The 19,807-nt window shown below is 42.5% G+C and overlaps 1 protein-coding gene across 4 annotated transcripts in view; it reads left to right on the top strand.

The window, feature by feature from the left end:
• Positions 1-13,071: 13,071 nt before the first annotated feature.
• The window catches only part of TNFRSF11A (TNF receptor superfamily member 11a), a 138,161-nt gene continuing 131,425 nt past the window's right edge, over positions 13,072-19,807 (top strand). For all 4 annotated transcript variants that reach the window (XR_009534802.1, XM_060121439.1, XM_060121438.1 and 1 more), the window contains exon 1: positions 13,072-13,188. Coding sequence is in view for 3 of the 4 variants with exons in the window: in XM_060121439.1 (XP_059977422.1) it covers positions 13,114-13,188 (75 nt within the window). In the remaining variant the exon portion in view is untranslated. The remainder of the gene's footprint in view (positions 13,189-19,807) is intronic.

Genomic DNA, 19,807 nt, shown 5'->3' with positions numbered 1-19,807 from the left:
CCTTTGCATAGTTGAAATAGTAGAATGACTTGATCCAATTTACATTTCGATTAGATATGCTTTGTAAGAATGCTTTGGAAAAGGGTATGAGTCTAGGCTGCAGACAAGCTAATGCAGCAATCTAAGCAAGAGATGATGGCAGCTTGGACAGAAGTGGAGGGAAAAAGGCAGATCTGAGATATATATATATATATATATATATATATATATATATATACATACACACTTTTTTTTTTTTTTTTTTTTTGGCTGTGTTGGTTCTTAGTTGCTGCGTGCGGGCTTTCTTTAGTTGCGGCGAGCTACTCTTCATTGCGGTGCGCGGGCTTCTCATTGCGGTGGCTTCTCTTGTTGCAGAGCATGGGCTCTAGAGCACACGCTCAGTAGTTGTGGCTTGAGGGCTTAGTTGCTCCACGGCATGTGGGATCTTCCCGGACCAGGGATCGAGCCCATGTTCCCTGCATTGGCAGGTGGATTTTTAACCTCTGCGCCACCAGCGAAGTCCCTGAGATATATTTTGAAAGTAGAATTGGCATGACAGGTTGGGTATGAAGAGTGAGGGAAAGAGAAAAACCAAGATGTCACTGAGATTTCTGTCTGGAATAATTTGAATAAATAATGAGTGATAACAATAGTAAGGAAGTAAGGTAAAGAACAAGTTTTAGGAGCGAATCTACAATTTTGTTTTAGATGTGTCAAATTCGAGATGTCTGAGAGTTACCTGTCTAAATATCAAGAAGTTAGTTATACAGGTCTGGATCTCAACAGAGGTCAGGATTGAAAATATAGATTATGGAGTCAACAATATTTGACTAAATCCATGGAAGTAAATGAGATGGCCCTGGGGAGAGAGTAACCGTGGAGAAGAGTATCCAAGTCTGGGACACTCCCATATTTGGAAATTCAGCAGAGCAAGAGGAACTACTAAGAGGTTCAAGAGGAGTGAGGTAGGAGGGAAACCAAGAAAGTGTGGCATCTTGGAAGCCAAGAGAAGAGTGTTCCAAGGAGGGTCAATTGCTACTCAGCAGTCAGGATGATGATGGATCTGAAATCTGGTGGAAGATTAAAGTCACTGATGACTTCAATAGTAGTTTCAGTGGATTGGTGGAAATAGAAGCCTGATTGGAGTGGGCTAAAGAGAGACAATGACTAGAGATGACAGCTCTTTCAAGAAATGTTGCCATAAAGGGGAGCAGAAGTACTGGTAGCTAGAAAGGAACATGAGGTCATGTAGGTAAGTTTTTTAACATAAGAAATTAGATCCTGTTCATATGCTGGTGAGAATAAGCCAGTAAATTGAGAGATAGTGATGATGCAACAGGAACAACAGGCAACAACTGCAAGAGTGAAATCCTTGAGAAGGCAAGAGGGGGTGAGATTCAGAGCACAAATGCAGCCTGGCCTCTTTTGTAATTGGAGAGAAAGCAGAGAATAGATACAGTTGGAGGTGATTTGGTAGATTTAGTGGTGGGAAGGTTTGGGGGTTTCCATTCAATTTCTTCTCAGTGAAGTATGAAGCAAAGATGTTAGCTTGGCTGTCATGTGGAAAGTATTGGAGGTTTGAGGAGAAAGAAGGTAGAAATTGTTGTCTCCAAGAATGACAGAGTGAATTGAGGGAATTGTAGGATTGCCAAGCAATTTTGAAAGCCCATTTTAGAATAGTAATTATGAATTTAAAGAAAGACAGTTAACACAATTGTGGGGTTTTTTGTGTTTTTGTTTCTTCCAGAAAAAATTAACTGTTCAGGAGCAGATGTGAAGATACACAAAATAAAGTATAACCAGGTCTGGGTTTTTCTAGATGCATAAGAGGAGGAGAAAAGACAAGGACATTAAAGCTCTTGCAAAGAAATGATTACAGTGATGGACCATAGACTAAACTGGGAAAGGGGGAAAATGAGATACTGGAATGAGGGGGGAAATAAATAATCTGAGGGATGGGTCTCAGTAAAATAAATATGTAAGTAAACTGAAAAGATACTTCCTTTGAGAGTAGAAATGGAAAGCAAATGATATACCTGTTCTACCTCCAGCCTTTAAAGTACAGAGGTTTGTGGGAACAAAATTGAAAAGCCTCCACTTTAAAGAATAGCAGGGAAGGTGATGTCTTAGGGGTAGTCAGCTTTCAGTTAGTATAAGATGAACGAGAGACTCTTCAAGAGAAGAGGTTGAGGAGGTAGATAAGAAAGTTGAAGGCACCATGAGTTCCCATGTGCCCAGTGGGTGGTGGGGAAGGGTTAGAGATTAAGTAACTTTAAGGAATGTTCAGAGTAGCTCAGGGGTAAGAGCTCAGGTCAGAAAAAGCTTGGGCTTCTGATGAGTGAGGTAAGTGGGTTTGTGAAATGCAGTAGACTGACAGTCTCTGAGAAAATGTGTCCATTGGGCACCTGTACTCTCTGAAAGTCAAAATGTTCCTGATAGTGGCAAAACTTCAAGTTACTCACCATGAAGTATGCTAGCTAGGGTTTTCGTAGATATTCTTTATAAAGCTGAGGATGTTCCTCTTCTGTTCCTAGTTTACTGAGTTTTTATCATAAATAGGTGTTGGATCTTGTCAAGTGTTTTCTTCTGCATTTATTGATGATCGTGTGGTTTTTCTTCTTTAGCCTGTGAATGTGATGGATTTACACAATTGATTTTCAAATGTTGAGTCAGCCTCTCATACCGAAGATGAATCCCACTTGGTTGTGGTGCATAATTCTTTTTATACATTGTTGGATTCCATTTGCTAATATTTTGTTGAGGATTTTTATGTCTGTGTTCATGAGAGATATTGGTCTGTAGTTTTCTTTTCTTGTAATGTGTTTGTTTAGTTTTGGTATTAGGGTAACATTGGCCTCATAGAATGAGTTAGGAAGTATTCTCTCTGTTTCTATCTTCTGAAAGAGGTGGCAGAGAATTGATACAATATCTTCTCTAAATGTTTGGTAAGAATTCACCAGTGAACCCATGTGGGACTAGTACTTTCTGTTTTGAAAGGTTATTAACTATTGATTCAGTTTCTTTAATGGATATAGGCCTATTCAGATTGTATCTTGGATGAGTTTTGGCAAATTGTGTCTTTCAAGGAACTGATCTATTTCATCTAGGTTATCAAATTTGTGGGCATAGAGTTATTCACAGTATTCCTTTATTATCTTTTTAATGTCCATGGGATCTGTAGTGATGTCCCCTCTTTCATTTCTGATAATAGTAATTTGTGTCTTCTCTCTTTCTTTCTCTCTCTCTTTCCTGGTTTGAGGATTATTGGTTTCATTGATCTTTTCAAAGAATCAGCTTTTGGTTTTGTTGATTTTTCTCTGTTGATTTCCTATTTTCAATTTCAATGATTTCAGCTCTAACTCCTATAATTTCTTTTTTTCTACTTCTTTGGATTGAATTTGCACTTCTTTTTCTAGTTTCCTAAGGTGGAAGCTTAGACGACTGATTTTATATCTTCTTTTCTAATATATGGATTCAAGGTTGTAAGTTTCCCACTTAGCACTGCTTAATGCTGCATCCCACAAATTTTGATAAATTTTATTTTCATTTTCATTTAGTTCAAAATATTTTAAAATTTCTCTTGAGGTTTCTTCTTTGGCCCATATGTTATTTAGAAGTTGTTTAGTCTCCATGTATTTTGGGATTTTCCAGTTATCTTTCTTTTACTGATTTCTAGTTTAATTCCACTGTGGTCTGAGAACAGATACATCTAACTTCTTTAAAACTTGTTAAGATATGTTTTATGTCCCAGAATATGGTTTATATTGGTGAATGTTCCATGTGAGCTTGAGAAAAATGTGTTTTCTGCTGTTGTTGAATGAAGTAGCCTACAGATGTCAGTTATACCCAGTTAATTGATGGTGTTGTTGAGCTCAACCATGCTCTTATTGATTCTTATGCCTCCTAAATCTGTCCATTTTGAGGGAGGTGTGTTGAAGTGTGCAACTATAATAGTGGATTAATCTATTTCTCCTAGCAGTTCTATCAGTTTTTGCCTCATGTATTTTGATGCTTTGTTATTAGGCACATACACTTTAAGGATTGTTATATCTTCTTGGAGAACTGATTCTTTATCATTATGTAATGCCCCTCTTTATCCCAAAGTTTCCTTTGTCTGAAATCTGCTCTGCCTGAAATTAATATAGCTACTCTCACTTTCTTTTTATTAGTGTTAACATGGCATATCTTTCTCCATCCATTTACTTTTAATAATATGTGTCTTTATATTTAAAATGGATTTCTTGTAGACAACATATAGTTAGGTCTTGTTTTTTGATCCACTCCAACAATCTCTTTTGATTGGTACCTTTAAACCATTGATGTTTAAAGTGATTATTGAGGGACTTCCCTGGTGGTCCAGTGAGTAAGATTCCGTGCTCCCAATGCAGGGGGCCTGGGTTTGATCCCTGGTCGGGGAACTAGATCCCTCATGCATGCTGCAAGTAATAGTTCATATGCCGCAACTAAGAGTATGCATGCCACAACTAAGAGTTCGTGTGCCACAACTAAGAGTCTGCGGGCGGCAACTAAAAGATCGCACATGCTGCAACTAAAGATCCTGCATGCCGCAACAAAGATCCTGCACGCTGCAGCTAAGACCCAGTGCAGCCAAAATAAATAAATAAATGTTTAAAAAAACAAAATGATTATTGATATAATTGGATTAATATCTACCATACTTGTTACTGTTTTCTATTTGTTGTCCTTGTGCTTTGTTCATATTTTTGTCTTCCACTCTTTTTCTTCCATTTGTGGTTTTGATTAAGCATTTTGTATGATTTCATTTTCTTCCCTTTCTTAGCATCAATTTTACCTCTTTTTTTTTAAACTTATTTTAGTGGTTTTCTGAGAGTTTCCAGTATATGTTTACAGCTAATCCAAGTCCACTTTCACATAACACTAGAATGCTTCACGGGTAGTGTGGGTCCCTTATATTAACAAAATAATCCTAATTCCTCCCATCCCTTGTATCATTGCTGTCATTCATTTCACTTATATATAAGCATACATAAGCAATATATTATAATATATACATAAGCACACATGTATATGATGTATACATAAGCAAACATCATCGATATTATTTTGAAAAATCTTTATCTGTTAGATTATAAGAAAAAAGTTTTTATTTTACTTTCACTTATTATTTCTTCAATGCCTTACTTTATATAAATCTGAGTTTCTGACCTATGTTACTTTCCTTCTCTCTAAATAACTTCTTTTAACACTTCTTGCAAGGCAGGCCTACGGGCAACAATACCGTCACTTTTTGTTTGCCTGAGAAAGTCTTTAATTCTCCTTCACTTTTGAAGGATAATTTCACTGGTTACACAATTCTAGGTTAGTGAGTTATTTCTCAACATTTTAAAATGTCTCCCCATTTCTTAGGAGAAGTCAGATATAGTTCTTATCTCTGCTTCTCTAAAGAGCAAAGATTTTTTTCCCCTCTGGCTTCTTTCAGGATATTTTTCTTTATCTTTGATTTTCTATAGTTTGAAAATGATAAGCCTGTAAGTAGTTTTTCTGGCATTTATCCTGATGGGTGTTCTCTGAGCTTCTTGGATCTGTGGTTGGGCATCTGACATTAATTTGGTAAAATCCTCCATCATTATTGGTTCAATTTTTTCTTCTGTTTCTTTCTCTCTTTCTTCTCTCCTGATATTTCCATTATACATATGTTATAACTTTTGTAGTTGGGTTTTTTTTTCAGTCTTTTTCTGTTTGCTCTTCAATTTTGAGGTTTCTACTGCTATATCCTCAAGTTCAGAGATTCTTTCCTCAGCCATGTTCAGCCTATTAAGCTCATCAAAGGCACTCTTAATTTCTGTACAGTGGTTTTTATCTCTAGCATTTCTTTTTCATTCTTTCCTGGGATTTCTGTCTCTCTGCTTACATTGCCCATCTGTTCTTGCATGCTGTCTACTTTATCCATTAGAGCCCTTAGCATATTTATCATAGTTGTTTTTAAATTCCTAGTCTGATTATCGCAGCATACCTGCCATGTCTGGTTCTGATGCTTGCTCTGACTCTTCAAACTGTGTTTTTTGTCTTTAGTACGCCTTGTGTTTTTTTCCTGATAACCAGACGTGAGGTACTAGGTAAGAGCAACTGTTGTAAATAGGCCTTTAGTAATGGAGTGGTAGGTGACAGGGGAAGAGAAACATTCTAATGAGTCCTGTGATTAGGTCTTGGTCTTTGTGAGCCTGTGCCTCTGGACTTCGAACTTCGCAAGTGTTTCTCAGCTTTTTCCTCCCCTCTTACATGGGACAGAATGGCAATAGTGGGCTGGAGTTGGGTATTTCCCTTCCCCGGGTTAGGCTCTGATAATACCCAGCAGCTTAGGCTCTGAGGTTAACTAGTTTTTCTAAGGGCAGGCCTTGTTAGGAAGAACAGAGCACTCTGGTGTATTTCAAAATTGTTTCCTCTCCCCTCTCCCTGCCAGAAGCCCAGGAGATTTTTCTCTGACATCTGCTGTGAGAACCTGGTCAAGCTCCTGGAGGTAAAACTCAAAAACGAGTAGGGACCCCTCTATGACTGGGTCCCCCTGGAGTTTTTAACTCTCAGGCTTGTCCACTCTGGGCCTCCAGCAATTGATCAATTACAGTTGTGGTTTTTTTGCCCCTGCCCTGGTTCCCACAGAGGTTACAGCTTGTGAGTTTCTGCTCTGGTAACTTGTGATTCTCTGTATTTGCCTGTCAGTCTCTCCAATGTGGGGGGCAGTGGTGTGCCCTGTGACCTCCCTTCTCTTAAATGGATTTAGGAAGATTCATTGATTTTTCAGTTTGTTCAGCTTTTTACTCATTGGGACAGAGTGGCAACTTCCAAGCTCTCTACATGTGGAACCGGAAACAGGAAGCAGCCCAGATTTTTTTTTTTTAATGCAAAACAGAGAAAAGAGGGTAAAAGTCATATGGGGCAGAAGGGGAGATGAGAGAGATTGGGCAGAAATGTTATTTGAAGAGACAGTGGCCAAAAATTTTCTCAAACTAACAAAAACATCAAGAAGGACAAGGAACTACAAACAGGATAGATTCAAAGAAAACTAAGCCTACATATGTTATAGTAAACGTGCTGGAAAGCAAATACAAGGAGAAAATCTTAAAAGCAGCAACTGCAAGACTGATAGTTGGCTTATCGAAAGAAAACAAAGCAATTATATGTTTCAAATGCTGAAAGAAAATAACTGCCACCCTAGAACTTCAAATGAAGGCAATTTAAGATATTTTTAGACACTGTTCCCCTAGAAAAACGTCCCCAAAACAGAATTTCTTACCAGCAGACTCACACCAAAGAAAAACCAGAAAATGTTATTCAGGCCAAAGGAAAGTGGTCCTAGGTGGCATCTTAGAGATGCAAAAAGGAATATGGAGCAATAAAAAAGATAAATATGTGGGCAAATTTTAAAATGTCTTATAGGATTTAAAATATACACACCCAACAAAAGAGCACAAGGTGGGGATGGGATGTGATTGATGTTAAAGCAGTCTAAGTTTCCTGCATTGCCCAGGAAATAATAAAAGTACTATTTTGCATTAGACTTTAACAAGCTAAGGATGCATGTTATAATCTCTAGTTTAAGTAACCATTAAAAGAATGTCAAGCTTGTAGACAGGAAGAATAGAATGATTTTTTTAAATCTTTTTTTTTTTGCATGTAATGGTTTCAAAATATATTAAGTAAACAATTACAGAACTAAAGGAAAAATCATCATATAATCATAGTGGAAGTTTTGTATGTTCTTAACCCACTCCTCTCAGAAGCTGACAGAGAACAAGCAGTTTAAAAATCAGGAAGGACACGAAAGATTTGAACAACACAATTATAAATTTGACCTGATCATCTTATGAAGAAGTCTGTTGCAAAAGACTTGTAGTTGCAAAATACACATTTATTTTCAAGTGTACATGGAGCATTTAACAAATGACGATACGCTGTGTCACAGAGCAAATCTTCTCAACAAGTTTCAAAGGACTGAAATCCTACAGAATATGTTCTCTGACCACAGCGGAATTAAGTTATAAATTAATAACAAAAAGGTAACTAGAAAATGCCAAATGTTGAAAATGTAAGCAATGCGCTTTCAAAAGAAACCATAGGTTAAGGAAGAAAGTTAGAAAACATTTTTATTAAATGATGAAAATTCAAAAATATCAAGCTTGTGAGACAAAACTAAAGCCATGCTTAGAGGGAGCTGTACATAAGCTTTAGATACATAGATTAGAAAAGAAGAAAGCCTTAAGGTCAATTATCTCAATTTCAAGAAGTTTGAAAAGAACTGCAAAGTGGAAGAATCAATAAAGACAAGAAATTATTGCAATAGAAAACTCAAAATACAATACGGAGGATGAACAAAGCTAAAAATTTGATTCTAATTAATTGAACTCTGATTAAACCCCAGCAAGACTAACCAAGAAAAAGAGAAGGCATAAATTACCAGTATTAGAAACTAAAAAGAAGAAACCCCTACAAACACTACATCTAAAATAGGAGATTTTATGAATGACTGTATACCAGCAAAGTTAAAAGATTAGATGGAATGAACATATTCCTATTTAAAGACAAACACACACACGAACTACTTACCAAAATCAACACAAAAAGAAATAGAAAATCTCTGTGTTCTATATGTACTAAATACAGTGAAATTGTAATTTAAAACCATGCCACAAAGAAACCCCAATGCCCAAATGGCTTCATCGGTGAATTCTACCAAATACTTAAGGAAAAAAATAACAACATTTATACACCCTTTCAAAGTTCTTCCATATACCTCAATCTTATCCAGCAAAACCCTGACACCAAAACTTGACAAGATCCAATTCAGAAAGGGAATGACAGGCCAATCTCTCTCACGAACATAGATATGAAATTTCCTATTATATTTGGGTGTCATTATGGGACAGTATTGCACCTTGATTTATCTGTGAGTGAACACTGATTTATCAATGGTTTACTTTTGTTTAAAAAGTTTTATAGGCAAGATGAGTGGAAGAGCAAACCATAACAGGGTAGGTAATAAAAACATTTGTATTTACTAGTAAGCTTTTACTGAAAGATTCATGAAGTCTTATGTTTACTTAATAACTTTGCTTTTTAAGTGTTTGCTTTAGCTCTGCCCAGTAACTATTTTGTATCACCACGTGAAAAAAATTACATAAGCTGATTAATTCTCATTCTTGGGGACATTCATAAGCATTTCATTAACAAGATAGTGTCTATTTTCGTGTGCCTAAATAAAGACCATTAAAATGTAATGCTATAATACTTACAAACCATCCACTAGAAGCAAAAATGATAGCCATATTTTTATTTTACCTTTTTGATTCTGAAAACTAAACAGTTCCTACAGAAGTGGGGAGTAGTGGGGATTTCCAGGGTGAGGTATGCATTATCCATGTAAAATAATTTTCAAATAAACCTACGATGCCTGTATTTGTATAATGTTTTATTTTTCCCCAGTACAAATAAAACAATTCACTGTCACCTGATTACTTTTTAAAAATTGGAAATGTTTACCTTTAATAAATGTTAAAACATCTATTATTTAAAATGAATTTTACATTTATTACATATAACCAAAATTTAATTGTACATGTGCCTATAAATATGGGGCTTATAAAAATCATAAATAACACTTAGTTTCTGTAAATGATGAGCAATCTCTTTAGCTATAGTGTATGCATCCTTCACTTAATAGAGGAAGATAGTATTTGATTTAACTTACTTCCATGTTTCTCATAATAATGCTATTCATATAGGAAAGATAATGTCCTCAAGCTCATTTTAATGGATCTTGTTGATGACAAATGTATTCTACATTAATCTTTATAAAATATTTGAATTATGTGAGTGATAGCTCTGTAAATATAGAGAGTGTTTAAAAGTACTTTCATTTTTTTTCAATTAAACTTGTTTTAGTAGATTTAATATGTTAACATGGGCATTCTGTTGTTCAGAGTGCTTCCAAAACCAGCACACTCACCTCTGGGGCTTTCCAAGCAGAAGTTTTAAGTCCCCTAAACTTCTCTGAAAAAAAAGGGGTTGATGTTGGAAATGTGCCAGGAGTAACCCTTGGTATTTCTCATAAAGTGCCACAGTGAAAGTACCCTCTCCCACAAGTCAGTTCCTTTTATCAAAATCATAATCTCACGCACTACTGTTTCCAAAAAGCCTGTCTCCACATTCAAGACAACAGTAGGCCAGATAAATATTTTTTAATCTGTATTTTTTACCATTCCTGTACTTACTTCATCTGGAGTTTTAACATCTGTTTACCAAATTTACAGACCTGTCAGTTAAAATGTAAAAGTACTTTTTCCTCAGTGTAAATAGCTTAGGAACATCAAAAGTTAAAATTATCAGTTTCTCCTTTTCCTTTTGGAACTCACCTAATGTTAAAAATTAGGTGCTTTAACCTAAGTGTCCATCAACAGATGAATGGATAAAGAAGATGTGATATATATATTGTATGTATATAGATACATATACACACACACACAATGGAATAGTACCCAGCCATAAAAAAGAATGAAATAATGCCATTTGCAGCAAAATGGATGGAACTAGAGATTATCATACTAATTGAAGTTAATCAGACAAAGACAAATATGATATTGCTTATATGTGGAATCTAAAAAAATGATACAAATGAACTTATTTACAAAACAGAAACAGACTTACATAGAAAACAAACTTATGGTTACCAAAGGGGAAAGGGGGAGGAGGGATAAATTTTGAGGATGAGATTGACAGATACACACCACTGTATATAAAATAAACCACAAGGATTTACTGTATAGCACAGAGAACTATATTCAACATCTTATAATAACCTATAATGGAAAAGAATCTGAAAAAGAATATATATATAACTGAATCTCTTTGTTGTACACCTGAAACTAACAAAATATTGTAAATCAACTACAGTTCAATTTTTAAAAACCTGAAAAATAAATTGGTGCTTAGTAAGGCAGAACTCACACTCCAGAGCCAGATAGCCAGGGGCTTGAATCCCAGCTCTCTCACTTTTCGGCAAGTGACCCTAGGGCAAGTTATTAACCTCTATGCCTCAGTTTCCTCATCTGTAGAATGGGACTAATGACAGTATTTTTTACAAAGCTGTTGTGAGGATTCAATGAATTTGTAAGTGTAAGGATGCTGTTAGTGTTTGCTACTATTATTGTCTCTCCAGAAACTTCCTCTGCTTAGGTAAATAAATGTTTCTGATTATTGTTTACAACATGGGATGGTATTACTCTGTAACTTGTTTCCTTTACTATTGTATGGAATTGCTTTGTCAAAGGATATTTGCACTTTTATTTTTTTTTTTAATCAACACTACCAGACTGCTTTCCAAAAAGCACAAAAGTAACTGGGCAGTGTACCAATCAAGCTGCACAGCAGGGAGTTACAAAGTAAAGCAACTAGCATGATTACAATAGCACAAAGGTGGGAGGGGGAAATGGAAGTATGTCATTACAAGGTTTTTACAATATACCTGAAGTGGCAGAATTTTATCTGAAGGTAGACTGTGATGTCATAGATACATATTGTAAACCCAGAACTAAAAAGAACAAAACAAGAGGTATATAAAATAAGCTAACAATGGAGAAAAAAGAATCCTAAAAATACTCAAATCATCCAAAAGAAGGTAAGAAAAGAGGAAAAAAAGGAGCAAAGATGGAACAAACAAAACAAATAGCAAGACTTAAACTTCACCATATCTATAATCACATTAAATGTGAATGGCCTAAACACTCCAATCAAGAGACAGAGATTGTCAAACTGGATAAATTGAAAAAGCAAGACCCAATTACATGCTGTCACTTTAAATAGACATAGATAAGTAAAATGACAGAATTAGATATACCATGTAAATGCTATTCATAAGAAAGGTGAAGGGCTATACAGTATCAAAGGTTTCAGAAACCAAAATTTAACCACCGATCAAGGAGAACATGTAATAATGATAAGAGGATCAATTCATCAAAAAGACATAGTAATCCCGAATGTTTATGCCTCTAATCAGAGCTTCAAAAACATGAAATAAGAAAACTGACAGATCAAGAAAAATAGACAAATCCACAGTTTTTGTTGGAAATTTCCAGTTTTCTCACAAGTAGACAGAAAATCAATATGGGTATTTCAACCAATTTAACCTAATTGACATTTATAAAACACTTCACCAGCCACAGTGAAATACAGTTTTTCCAAGTGCACATGGAATATTCACTAAGATACACCACTTGCTGGGCTAAAAGCTAAGACAGGTTGATGCTTCTGGAACTCAAAACAATACATTCTATTGACCTGAGGACCAGTGTTTTCACACAGAAAAGTTATCTGTGCAAAGGCTTGGGTGTACGTGTGCATCCAGCATCCACCTGGCACGTGAGAGCTGACGTACTCCTAAGCACATGAGGCAGGGGGCGGAGACAGCGTGGCGGCTGACAGCTTGGAGGAGGCAAGAGGAAGTGGCTTCTGGCCGGAAGACTGAACGAGGGATATGATGAAGCGTGCTCGACGTTATATTGGGTTGATCCTTTCACTGAGCTCTATGGAATCTCCGATGGAGACCCTCTCCTCGTTAACTCTTGGTCGAGGTGCACCTACTTTGGGAGGCCCCGCCAGGAAGCCTGAGCGCGGGCGCGAGGCGGGGGCCAGGCCGCCGGGCTGTCTTCCTTCCCCGGGAGTCCGGCCCCAACAGTCCTGGGATGCAGGCCGGCCGCGTCTGTGACCGTGAAAGACACCCGAAGGCAGGTCGCAGGCAAACCTGCGTACAGGGGTGCACAGTGCGGCAGAAGACGCGGGCGGCGGGCGCGGAGAACACCCCAGGTCGCCCCCCGCGACCCTCACCTCCCGGCATCCTTTCCGTCCCCCCACCCCCCAACAAGGCGCGGGAAGCGGACACCGCCCGCCTCGTTCGGGCACCACCTGGCGGGCGGGCGGGCGGGCGGGAACAGGTGCCCGGCGCGGGGCGGGGCGGGGCGGGGCGGCGCCGGGCGGCGGCGGGGCGGGGCGGGGCGGGGCGGGGCCCGGAGGCGGCTGGGAGGACCAACCCCGAGGCCACGAGCTGCCGCGTCGCCTGGGCAGCAGAGGCCGCAGAGCGGGCCGCCCAGCCCGCCCCTCCGCGCCATGGCCCCGCGCGCCCGGCGGCGCCGCCCGCTGCCCGCGCTGCTTGCGCTCTGCGCGCTGTTCGGCCGGCTGCAGGTAAGGGGGGCCGCCCCAGCTCCCGCTCCCCGCGCGCCGGGTTCCGCGCCCGACGCCTTCGCGGGAACTGGGGAAGGACGCGGCGCGGCGGCTGCCAGACGTCCCGAGACCTGGACGGAGCCGCAGGAGCTGAGGATTTGGAGGGCGGAGAGCTGGGGGGGTGCGCGTTGGACGGTAGAAGGAGGGAACGGGCGAGTGGAGGGGAACTGGGGTGCAGAACGGGGAGTTGCGGGACCCCGGCACCCGGACACGGGCGCTTCCAAAAGTCCCACTTAGTGGCAGGCTTTGGTGGTGCCGTTTATTCTCTAAACATTTCTGGAGCGTCTGCGAGGTGCCCCCGCAGTGTAGCTGCTGCGGAGGCAGCGGCGTGGACACAGACCCTTCCCCCATGTTAAGTAACCATCCCAACATACGATTTCTCCTTTCGGGCCATTTTGGACCCGCCGGAGCTCTCGGTCCTTCCCTCTAACTGGGCTTTACACGCTCTCCCCACCTCAGCTTCGCTGGTAGTCTGAAGACTAGAGCGATGCTCGCCTCCCGGGCGTGTGGTGAAACAGGATTTGGTAGTTTCTTCAGAAAGGCTGACATTAGATTTCTTTCTTATGCTCCCCTCTTTTTTATGTCTCCCTTCTCCCCTCCGACTCCTCCCTACAGTTTAAGGTCCACCGGCTCAGGTTCTGGCCCAGAATGACATAGAATCACTTGTTCTCAGAACCCTCTGATGATGTTAGGACAAAATAGTGTTCACAGTTGGAGACACCAAGGGACCTGGGGTGCTTCAAGCCAGTAGGGGAGCCAGAAACAGCCCTGTCCTCCGTGCGCTCAGCCGGAATGGGACTGGGACGGGCCGGCGGGCACAGCGGGCAGTGGTTAGTCTCACTGGGGCCAGGCCCTGCTGGGGCTCCCAACCCAGGAGGCACCCGGGGCTCCCCTGGCGGCCCACAGGGCTGATAAAGGGCATGAAGAGGTCTGGGGGGGTGCCAGAACAAGAGCATCTTCCTATGTCCTGTGGTCCTCCCCACCCCAAGTCCTCTCAGAAGAGATTTCTTTACAAGATCACTCGGTACAGCTGCCAAATAAATAAAACCAGTTACTGGTTTTCTGCCCTCCCCGGAGGAGAGCTGTAGTGTAGGAAGCCCAGCACCACAAATACTATGAAAGCCTTGTAGGGAAGGGTAGATATTGGTGGTTTTCTGGGTTTCAGTAGTTTCAGATTTCCCTTCTCTGTAAGACTGGCTTAGGCTCTTGTTAACAGCTTTTGGGGGAACAGCTCGAGACCCCAAGAAGACAAGGGGAACAGCACTTGGAGAACTGTGTTTGGAGTGAGGAGAGAGGGGGAAGCCAGCCTGGGATTAGAGCCTTGACAGAAATAACAGGAACGTGCTATAAGGCTGGAGCAGACAATTCTCAGGAAGATTCAGTCTATTTCGTTTCTACTTGTATGAGTCTCAAGGAATGGTTGAGGGCAAAGAAGGCGGAAAAGCCTGCTGGAATTTTTCATTTTAAACACTTCAGGTGTTGCTTAATTAAGTGTTCAACAGGTTGGACAGGGTGCTGCTGCCTTATTTGAACTACAGGACTAGGGCTCCAGTGAATGGCTAGCCACCTGAGAAAGACCTGCTCACTACAGAGTTTAAAAAAAAGCATCTCGGGGCTTCCCTGGTGGTGCAGTGGTTGAGAGTCCGCCTGCCGATGCAGGGGACACGAGTTCGTGCCCTGGTCCGGGAAGATCCCACATACCGCGAAGCGGCTGGGCCCGTGAGCCATGGCCGCAAAGCCTGTGCGCCCGGAGCCTGTGCTCCGCAACGGGAAAGGCCACAGCAGCGAGAGGCCCGCGTACCGCAAAAAAAAAAAAAAAAAAAAAAAAAAGCATCTCACAGTGTTATTGCAAAAACTACACATGTACATATATGTGTAAAATGCAGTACGTTCTAACATGAACTCATTTGCTATCAAAACATTTATTTCTCAGAGCTATCTTTCAGCAAGTGCTATCTCCCCCCCGCCCCGCCTTTCCCTTTTGGCTACTTATATTATGTGCGTTTTTAAATCATACCTAAACAGGAAACAATCAAATGATATTGGGATGGCTCTAATCAAATGATGTAAGTTTGTGCCTAGTCTCCCCGGTGGAAATCTATTAATTCTGAAAGGTGGAGCTAGATGTAATGTTGTAGTATTACCCCCCAAAGATACTGTGGTTACAAGCACTCTGTTCAATTACTGCTTCTTCGGCCAACCTGATCTATTAGTTCAAAGAAAGGAATTGCACTGCCGATTAGTTACCACACACTGGGCAAGGCTTAAAGAACTGTTGAGTGTGGAGGATGGAGGAGGTATTGGTTTTGTAAAATAGTTGGCAAAAACAGCTTCTGGAAAGTGCTTTATCTGCAAGTATTGTATTAAATCGATTACATTGTATTAAATCGATTTAAACTTACCTGGGGGGCTGTAAGTTTTGCCTTTTAAAACATCTCTGTGCTTATATCTCTCTGCGCCTGTGTGAGGGAATCTGAGTTCAGACATAAGAAGAGTATTTGCCTACAGAAAAAAATATTTAAAATTTTTATGTTGATAGTTCTGCTGTTTATTCCAAGTAAGAAACTCTAGGAGCAGGCTGTTTTCATTGAGGTAATTGATCACCCAGCCATGTTTATCCCTAGATATCCAAGACCTAAGGGCAGATTCACTCGTACCCAGGCCAGCAAACATATTTGGGATGTAAAACCTTGTGCTGGTGAGAAACAAGGCGAAGACATAGCTGGGTCTTCACAGGTCACGGCCCAGTCAAGAGGATGAGACAGGTGAAGCTGTGATAATAATGACGCAGCCTATGATACGAGAAGCGCAGAGGGTGGTGGAGGAAGGAGGGAATATAGTTGGAAGAATCAGGGAGGACTTTTGGAGGAGGGGGCTTCTGAAGCGGTCTTCGGAGGATGGGTAGGAAATCAAGGGTCAGAGAGGGAATGATCCCAAGAGGCTGTTGTGGGGAAGAAAGCTTTCTATCTGAGAGGGTGGCGTCAGTGGTTTAGGCCTAAAGGAATCTTGCCAAAAAGAGAAAACCCACATATGTTTATGACTTTATAGATAGCACAAAGCTATCTGGAAAGCTAGCTTAATTCAAGAAACCCCATGACAGACAGGACACTAAACATTTATAGTTTTTGAGATAACACTTGTATGGCCCTTGCTGAGGTGGTAATGTAGACTAATCAGAAACAGATAAGCCGTGGGGCCCTGGAAGGCCTGTGGGGACACCCCGCAGAGGAAATCCCCTGGGTGGGACTGGGACTGTAGGGTAGGTAGGTGACCGCCCCTGCCCCGGCTGTCTTCCTGCCCTGCCAGCCCATCCTAGTGGGAAGACTTGGCCATAAGTTACTACTTCGTTTGGAGAATCACAGACTTGGGGATCAGTGTCCTTTTCGTTCACTTTGTTGATAAATGTTTCAAATGCCTTCCCTGTTATTTCCTTCCCACCACTTCCGCCGAAAATGGCACATCTGTAATATGAACATATTCTCCGTGTTGATAAGGAAATATGAGCTTGCTTTTTCAGTTATCTACCAGAAATTCATATGCCAGGAAAACTGAAACAATAAAGGTATGTCTTTGAAGGTCAATAAATCAGTGTTTTATGAGGCCATGAAAAGGGGAGTTCCAAACCAGGGCCTCCTTTTCAGAGTATTGTTTGAAGAAGGTACCACGTGAACTTTCTCTGCCAGATCAGTATTAAAATTCCCCCCATGCTATTTTCCTATCTTTGAAGCGCATGGAAAATGATAGTGGTGTGTTTTTCCACATGGTGTGTCCAGAGGATGCTGTCTGGGCGGACTCCTGTGGATTGGATCTGCATCCCGCCCTGACAGTTGCCCTCTCTACGAGTGAGTCACCCCCCAGGGCATCTACCCTCGGGCCAGGTGGCCGCCAGGACAGCTGTGGCCTGGCTGCTGTCTCCCTGCAGCGGCCGCCCCCCAGCCCCCAAGGGAAGCATACCTGACCCCACCTCCCGGCCCCCAGAGCCGGCGTGGGTGGGATTCGCGCGCCAGGTGATTCTCCCTGCAAGCGCCTGTAAATTCTCCACCTGGTTTGTAGGAAGTTGGGCACCTAATCTTCGTGTTTCCCTCTGGCTGCCGCGTGGGAGCTTTCTGTAGGACCCACCGCTAGGAACACAGATTAAGCTCAACTCCTCCTTTCTACCCCCCAAACCCAAGCCCCGAGCCTGAAGAAACCACGAGAGAGACAGTGGACTTCAGCAAAACAGGAGAGCGGGTGGGTCTGAAGTTCTCAGTGTGCATTTGAGGTTTAACACTGAGTGGGCGGCGGGCTTGGTTACGCGCAGCCCAGCGGTTCCTCTGCCCTGGTTCCGAGAGGCGCCGTCAGGCTGCGTCCTGCCCGCGAGCCCGGCGGGCGCGGCTCCCCGGCGCCCTGCCCTCCCTCTCGTGGGCAGCGGCTGCTGGCCCCGCTCATCGCCCGGCAGCCGTCTCAGCGCGTCTGCGTGCATGTGTGCTAACCTGCTCTCTGTCTTTGTCCTGTGCGCCACCGGCGCCCCCCAGCCTGGGATTTCTGTGGGCTGCCACGTCCAGGGCACGGCGGTCAACAGTGAGAAAGAGGACTGCGTTTGTGTTAGATGTGCTCGTTTAGCTCAACGAAGCGAGCGCCTCCTCCAGGTGGGCCGCCCTGCAGCAGGCTAAGGAGACGGAGAGCAGGGGCGTAGCCCCCGTCTCCCGGAAGCGCCCGGCCTAGATGCGTGCAGACAGAATGCGGTGGGACACTCCTGCCATCAAGAGTGCTTTCAGAGTGTGGTGGGCGCCCAGGACAAGAGCGCTTTAACCGGCCTGGAAGTGCCGGCGGAAAATACCCCCTTTTCCTTACCGTGCAGTTGTGTGTGTCCAAAGCACAGAAAGAGGGGCAAGGGGGCAGCATGTGGGCTAGGGGATCAAGACTGGTTTGTGCTCTGCCTGGTGGGGGGAACGGTGGGGAGACCAGACCGAGTGCGGCGTTTTCAGGCGTCTCGGAAGAGGACAGTGTTCCTGGGCTCCAAGGGCAGGTGGGGGGCGGGGCCGGCACTCAAGGGCCTTCTGTGCAAGGAAAACAGTTTAGATTTTATCTCCGTGTATTGTGAGCTGGGGAGGGACGTGGTCAGATGTGGAGGTCATGGGGAAGGGTGCCATGGCGCTGGGGGGAGGAGGGGGTCCAGGGCGTGGTAAGGAGGCCACAGCCCCTGCTTTGGGGAAGAGCTGGTACAGGCTTGAATCGGATCAGGAGGGTGGCAAGAGAAAGAAGTGCAGGAGCGATTTCAGAGCCAGCAGGCTGTGCTGGGCGCCGAAGATACAGGGCAAAGGATGTGGTTGGACCTATTATTAAAAAAAAAAAAAAATGTGGTAGATGTCAAAACAGGACAGCTGACCATTTGATTGTATTTTTTCACAGTTTATTAAGGAAACTTCTGTCTTAGTCCAAATCAGAATCAAAGCAGGTTCAGGTTCAAGTAAAGAAGGATTGTTTTTTCCCCAAACAAACAATAAAGAAGGTCGCAGTTTAGGATATGGAATCGCATCTGCTTTGGATTATCTTACTGGGAGGCAAAGGTCCTTAGACCCCGCTGGGGTTAAAAAACAAGCTAAGAGCCCCAAGGCATTGGCTCTGCAGGAAATTTGTGTGCTCTGCAATTCAGAGCCATTTCCTGACCTAAAGGTGTCTTTGAATCAGAGGTTCAGGATGTAGGCAGAGTTTTAAAACTCAGGACTAAAGAGATAAGCAGTCAGTGACCCCCCCAAAGAGTCCAGCATCAGAGCTGGTGTGGCCTGCGCCATGGTCTTCCCACGCTGGCCTCAGATAGGTCACCTGCCCCCAGCAGAAGCAGTGTTTACCTTGGACCCACAGCTCAGCAAAAACTTTTTGCTTGCATGAGACACCTTTTCCTGGTGGCTATTAGTGCCTCAGCTGAGTGTTTCCTTTCCTCTCTGCCCACCCCCGCTTCTGCTCCCCACTGCAAAAAGTCCTAGGCTAGCAGGTGACACAGAGGCCCGTCTGGCACAAGCAAAGTCAGAGAGCTGCCAGGTTTCCAAGTGGTAGGAAGAACCGACTGCAAAAACTACCCTTTCTGTTCATCAGAGTAATAATAACTCATTACATTTCCTGTGCAGTGTTGAGAGTACAAGAGCCACTTCCTCCAGCTACCAGAAATTTGAAGACTTTCCATTAAAAATGAGGAAGAAAAACTCTAACTTTTTGTGAATGTGATGGTTAAACCTGGCAAGCAGGGAGAGTGGACATGTGCTATCTCACAAATCCTATTAGCACTGCAGCATTTGCTAGCCTGGGTTCTCGTTACCCACCCCCAGAATGGGAAATGAGCCACTTTTCTAAGGTTCTGAGTTTTAAAAAATATTTGTTCCTTCTTGGAACATACTTAGCAACTAACTTAGAAGTGTATCCTTAAGTAGCACAAACAGCCACCAAATTCACATCCAGTTGAAAAAATATCTGTCGAGGGTTCTCAATTTTGTACCCAAGGTAGAAGAACAGGATCATGTCTGAAACGTTCATGGGAATTGAGAATCTGTTCCATTTTTCAAGCCTGTAGAGATCATTCACACCCACCCTTGCTACTCCACTA

Source organism: Lagenorhynchus albirostris, chromosome 14 (assembly GCF_949774975.1).
Source record: "Lagenorhynchus albirostris chromosome 14, mLagAlb1.1, whole genome shotgun sequence".
Lineage (NCBI taxonomy): Eukaryota > Metazoa > Chordata > Mammalia > Artiodactyla > Delphinidae > Lagenorhynchus > Lagenorhynchus albirostris.
This window is presented reverse-complemented; position numbering and strand designations above follow the sequence as displayed.